The sequence below is a fragment of the Cryptomeria japonica genome, chromosome 2 (genome assembly GCF_030272615.1).
Source record: "Cryptomeria japonica chromosome 2, Sugi_1.0, whole genome shotgun sequence".
Lineage (NCBI taxonomy): Eukaryota > Viridiplantae > Streptophyta > Pinopsida > Cupressales > Cupressaceae > Cryptomeria > Cryptomeria japonica.
Genome location: NC_081406.1, coordinates 679,690,370 through 679,696,369, shown reverse-complemented (window position 1 = coordinate 679,696,369; position 6,000 = coordinate 679,690,370). Strand labels below are relative to the sequence as shown.

Here is a 6,000-nt window from a genome sequence, read left to right as displayed (position 1 = left end):
GATAAGCCTACTCCCAATTGTGAATTCAACTACATATACTTAATGTAGTGCAAGTATGTCACAAACATCTTTCAGGCAATCAATGGCCAATGTATATTTCCTTTGAAGTGACTTCCTAAAACCACTATTAATGAAGAATAAATAGGCAAATTTAGTTCATAATATTTAACACCAATTGATCAGGAAAATCCTATTTCTACAATCATTGAAATGCCAAAAAGAAATATAATCATCTCTCTAATAAAGCATGTCTCAAGTCCAGTTTTGGCCTTTCTTACAAGCAACTATGAAATCAATACAACTGGACAAATGAAGAGTTTCTGAGTTTTCATTATAATTTTCAACACAACAACTCCTCAATATCTTTGAGCACTCCTTGATTTATGTCCTATCATGTAGCTAAACAAATAAAGCTTACACAATATATAAGGTCACCTTTAATTGCATTTTCGATTCTAAGCCATTACAATAAATTTACTAGTTATCACAACTCCATAGCACTCAAGGCTGTCTTGTTCAGTTATAAAGTGAAAAAGACAATGAAAATCAATATTTAGTAGGAAAATGGCGTATTATCACTCCATAACTAGGTGCAGCCTTGGTTAGAAAAATGATCATAGCTGCCAGTAATTGACAATGAATGCTGTATTTAACATTGATGCATGTTTCTTCCATAATATTATATGGACAGTATGATAAAATAAAGTCATCAAGAGATTGATAATGCATTATGATAGGTGAAACGAAATTACATATAAAGCAATCAGCTAATGTTTAACTCACCACAAGAAGGGCTGCAGTATTCGCAGGTAGTACTGCATAGACTCTGAACAGCTGCAAGTCACCGGTTGAGCAATTGATTCAATCAAATCTTCTAAATGTTAACTGATGTGCGTACAATTTAAATTATTTCAAACTAGATTAAAACCACTCAATGATGCAACACAAACTCACAGGAAAGACTCTGTATTACCTGGCAACCTTCTGTGTAGGACCATAAGAAACTGTAGTTGCATCTAAATTAGGAAAATTATCAATTAAGTCATTGAAGCCATTGCATAAAATTTAACTGAGTCAAAAAAATTATTACATAATGAATAAGAAACAACCAAATGAATGGAGGAAAATAAGGATACACCTTCAATGGCAAGCACCAAAGCCTTCTGAGACACCCCACAGATAAACTAAATCAACTTGGATTTAAAAAGTGAAGATGGAATATGATAAGGCAAATATTGAACAAAAAGTGAACTAATGTAAGTACTATGTTCTGCCAGCAAACCGATACTTTTCTCCTTAAGATTTGCAGACTTGTCTGAGCAGCATTTCAGTTTCTTCATTAGGACTGACAGTTTTTCTCATCTGCTCAAGTATCTCAATGTCAGTTTTACCAGCTTCAATAAATGTTCGGAGGAAAGAATTGTACATCTCAGTGTTAACACAATTTATGTCTTTGATGATTTCAAAAATATTCTTTGCACCTTCAATATCACCATGCTTCTCAAAATGTGTCAGAATGGCAAGCACATTTTCAGGTTTTGGCTGCCATTGAATAAATGTTCCAACTGATGCAATATTCTTCATTGCTATTACAGCCTTTTCAAACATACCATTCTGTATGTAAATTTCAGCCAACATTTCCCAACTATTACAATTTGGTTTGCCTCCTCTCTGTGAGATACGCTCAATAAGCAATTCTGCGTTTTCCAACAAATTTTGCCTAACATAAACACTGATTAAGATGTTTGCAATTCTGATATCATATCGAACACAAACAGATTCCCATTCCTTAAAAATATCCTCAGCTCCCTTTGTGTCCCCAATTTTCACTAATGAAGAAAGGATGAAAATATAGCTTCGGTTTAGAACTCTAGGGAAGGCAGATTTCAAAGATTGCCAGCTCCTATACACTTCCTCTTTATTGCCAATACTGGCATACAGACTAATAAGAAACTCATGTGCAGAACGATCCTTTTGACGCATCTTTCTCTTTAACTCATCCAAAGCAGTTTCTGCCTTGTCAATAAGGCCAGCTTTCATGTACATGGTTGCCAGGGTGCTATAAATGGTCCAGTTTTTGTTCACATTATTGTCACGCTTTACCTCATCCATCACTTGCTCCATTTTATCCAAATCTGACATGGTAGCACAAGTTGTTATCCAAATGTTATAAGAGTATGCATCTGGCAGAACACCACTCTCCCTCATTTTCTGGAACATCAACTGCACCTTTTCAAATTGACATGTATTCATATATAGATTCATCATCACATTATAGTCAAGTGTAGATATATCGTAACCAGATCTTTCTATCGTTTCCATTACTGCCTCTGCTTTTCCAGCCAATTTTTCTCTTGCATAAACATTCAAGAGTGAACCATATGTGAGTTTATTCTTTGCCACATCAGGAAGGCCTTCAAAATAATTTTCTGCACTTTGTATGCCGTGAACTTTAGCTATCAAATCTAAACGGATGGCACAGTCAGCTGGAGCCAATTGATAATCTGGGCGACTGGAAATCCATTCAGAAACCTGCACTTCAATTTCAATTCAGCAGTGAGACCCTTTTCTCTTATACAAGCAGAAACCAACCCACTCAGAAACCTAAAATCTCATTACAATTCTGTTACAAGCCAATCCCTACACAGAAACACACATGGAAAGAAAACAAATAAATTTACTGTACGTTGAGACTCAACTAGAGCATAATAGGACTTGTTTCATACTCCAAAACATAGTTCAAAAAGACTTGGCAAAAGCTCAAGAGTAAATTATGACTTGGACTCTGGACTCAGGACTCAGCAAAAACTTGGCAAAATTTATGAATTAAAACACATAAATATGTAAAACGTGACTAAAACTGAATTTGGAGAGCTCATATGTAGTTTTTCCTTCATTATAGACCAAGAATTGAGTTTAATGCTTATCAATGTCATATGGATATTGATTGTAAATTACAAATCCCTATTAATATTCTACAAATTTCTTCTCCAGTTACCAGATTTTAGGTGGCTGTATGGGTGCCCTCAAATTGTACGGTAATGATTCCTTTAGAGGAACCATATCATCCAATAAAACCCCTATTGACAAATCACTTTCTACCTCCACTTGGGCCACTACATCTGCAACTCATTTTGTTGCTTCCCTCCCAAAAACAGCAATCTCCTCAGCAGAAAACATAGGCTCCACATCCTCAAAAATCCAATCTGAATATGGATCAATGTCATCCACATTAATCGCTTCATGTGAGCCCTGTCACTCCACCTTTTTGGTACACAAATGCTCATGTTATACAAGAACAAGATCATTAAAGCATTTTTTAGTCAACTAGTTGTGCTTCATCATGTGAATGGCCCCAAATGTGTTCCAATTGTACTCACACCTAGAAGTGCTACAGGGCTGGGACAAAATGCACATGGCAAGGGTTTGAAGATTGGGTGTTTTTGCACCATAATCTTCCCACCAAAAAACTGCACACACAATGTTTGTAACTTTGTACGTAATTTAGTAAATTTAAAGTTTAACTTAGCCAAATTTAGCAATTTTTCAGCAAGTCACATGCCTGCACTTTGTCAACGACTTTTTTGGCAAGTGAATCATTTGCCTTGTTTGCCTAACAAGTTAATGAATTACTCACCAAGTTTTTGAACTATGATGCAATGTACTAGTGCGTGGACATCAAACTCAATGTAATTAGTCCCTTCCTTGAATGGTTGATCAGTAAAAACATTTATTGACTTCTTAGACAAATTGAACACAGCTCAAAAGACAAATGAAGTGGGCAAAAGACATCAAAAGTTGGAGATTTGGGAAAAAAGGAATTATAGCCTTTGTGTGAAACTGCCTGTTTCACTAAGTGGCAATTGCAAAACCACTACAGTGGCTTCATATTAGAACTGGTGATAAAATGGTGATTTCATCAAATGTTCTTGAACACCCAGTAACAACCAACAATGTTTCAAATTCCTCTTATTTTTTGTTTCTGATGACTTTTGAAATCCCTGACAGGTCTACTCAAGTCTATGAAACATTTGTAAACTCCTCTAAAGACACATTAGAAGAATTTGGATTGAAATGAAGTGGATTTTAGCAGAGCTCACTGGTTCAATTGACTATATAGGCAAAGGACATAACCAAAAATATGTTAAAAATAGAGCTGTGGTAGAAATCTTCAAAACAAAAATAAGTTTAATTCAAGCTGGTTGTGTGCCCAAGAAACCTAAGATTGTATTTCTCCATTGAAGTTGATGAATATGTATGTTTTTGCCCCAATTTTGCTTGTGTTTTCTCCCAAAAGTTGGGTTCTTCAAGGTAAATGCTTGACTCTTATAATTGATGGTTCTTATTGGTCTCAGTTCTTTTTAAGCTAGTTGCTATTTACATGTCTAGAAAGTGCAGTTAGTTCATCCTTCATAGAGATCTGTGTGTGATGACTAGTTGTAAGGCACAGCTTTCATGGCTTTCTCTAGTTTACAAATCCAGTTTGGCATCAGAGCAATTTCTTTACTTTGTATTTTGAGTGATTTCTCAAGTTCATGCACACTAAAAGGATTTGTTGCCTTTCAAAAGAGGCATCGATTCCCCTAGTTGGAGGAAAAAACTAAGAACCATGAGAAGAGATGCAAAAATCCTTAATGAAGAAGCAAAGAACCTCAAGCTATAAATTGATGTTGCAAAGATATCCCAGTCGGTGGAGACAATGAGAGGGATCACGGAGGCTCTCATGGAGAACTACTCATTGAGAGATACCAAGAGCAACCAGTAATCCAACTCCATTGAAAAAGAGCTCTAAATTTATGATGAATCAACTCTACCAAGAACACTTTAATCAAGCGTAAGGGAAAGATTGAGATTCCTTATTTAAAGGAGATGTGGATTCAAATAAGCTTGACTATTGGTTGGCACAAATGGAGGTATATTTTAACATGCATTATATTAGTTTGGAACAAAAGATTTCCTTTGCTAGATCAAGAATGCAAAGCATGCTTCAACTTGGTTAGAAAGTCTTTGTATTATATGGCTTTAAGAGAACAAGCTCTTATTAGCTCAGGGGATCAATTTAAGAAATTGGCGAAAAAGCAATTTTACACAATGTCATAGAGCAGATGTATGTATGGAGTGATAATTTTTGAAACAAGAAGGACGAAGTGTGCTAACTGCCAAGTGTAGTGAGTTTTGAAGAAGGGCTTTCCAAATGGACAAGAATATGCAAGATGAGAAGGTGTTGATGAAATTTATCAAGGCCTTTATTGCCACCTTTGCAGGCTCATATTGCTCTCTAAACGGGTGCACATTGATGAACCATGTGCACATGCTGACTACTAAAAAGTAGATAGCCCTCCATCCTCCAAAAATAAAAGGAGACATGGCTGAAACAAAGAAAGCAAGTGCTACAAGGACACAAACAAATCTTGCAAAGCATTGTGACCATTGTGATGTTGATGGTCCTATGGATAAAAACTATTGGAAACCACATCCAACGGAATACCCATTTCAGAAAGTGAAAAGGGGTATAAAATCCACTATACCCACAGTTTATAACATGATTAAAGAAATTGATTGTAGTTCAAAGGTTGATCCTCAATTATCATGCACTTCAAAAAGGGTTTGGTTTAATACTTTGGCACACGAGGAAAATATGAATTCAAAGTTGTTCAGCATTCACACTGAAATCAAGGATGTTAAAATTGATGAACTTGTCAATCATTGTTCCAAAGCTAACCATATTTCTCAATCATTGATTATTGAAACTTATCAACACCCCAAGCCTCACGCATTGGATTGGATTAAAAAAATGGTGCTAATTTGTCCATGTATAAGCAATGTAGGTTGAAGATTGTTGTTCGCCAAAAACTTTTTGATGAAGAGGTTTTGGATGTGGAGCTTGTGAATGTCTATGGAGTTGTGTTATGCAGCCCCTACATGTATGACAAAAAAAAAAATTATTTACCAAAGGGTCAACAAGCACCACTTAGTCAACAGTGGACAAAGATTCATGTT

General features: G+C 35.7%; 1 protein-coding gene across 1 annotated transcript in view; it reads right to left on the bottom strand.

The window, feature by feature from the left end:
• Positions 1 to 306: 306 nt before the first annotated feature.
• LOC131036864 (large ribosomal subunit protein mL101 (rPPR4)) overlaps positions 307 to 6,000 on the bottom strand; it is a 59,592-nt gene continuing 53,898 nt past the window's right edge. Inside the window, exons 3-6 of the mRNA XM_057968868.2 lie at positions 1,137 to 2,532; positions 974 to 1,016; positions 784 to 834; positions 307 to 620 (exon numbers count right to left, since the gene is read on the bottom strand). Coding sequence (XP_057824851.2) covers positions 1,297 to 2,532 — 1,236 coding nt within the window. The 3' untranslated portion in view covers positions 307 to 620; positions 784 to 834; positions 974 to 1,016; positions 1,137 to 1,296. The remainder of the gene's footprint in view (positions 621 to 783; positions 835 to 973; positions 1,017 to 1,136; positions 2,533 to 6,000) is intronic.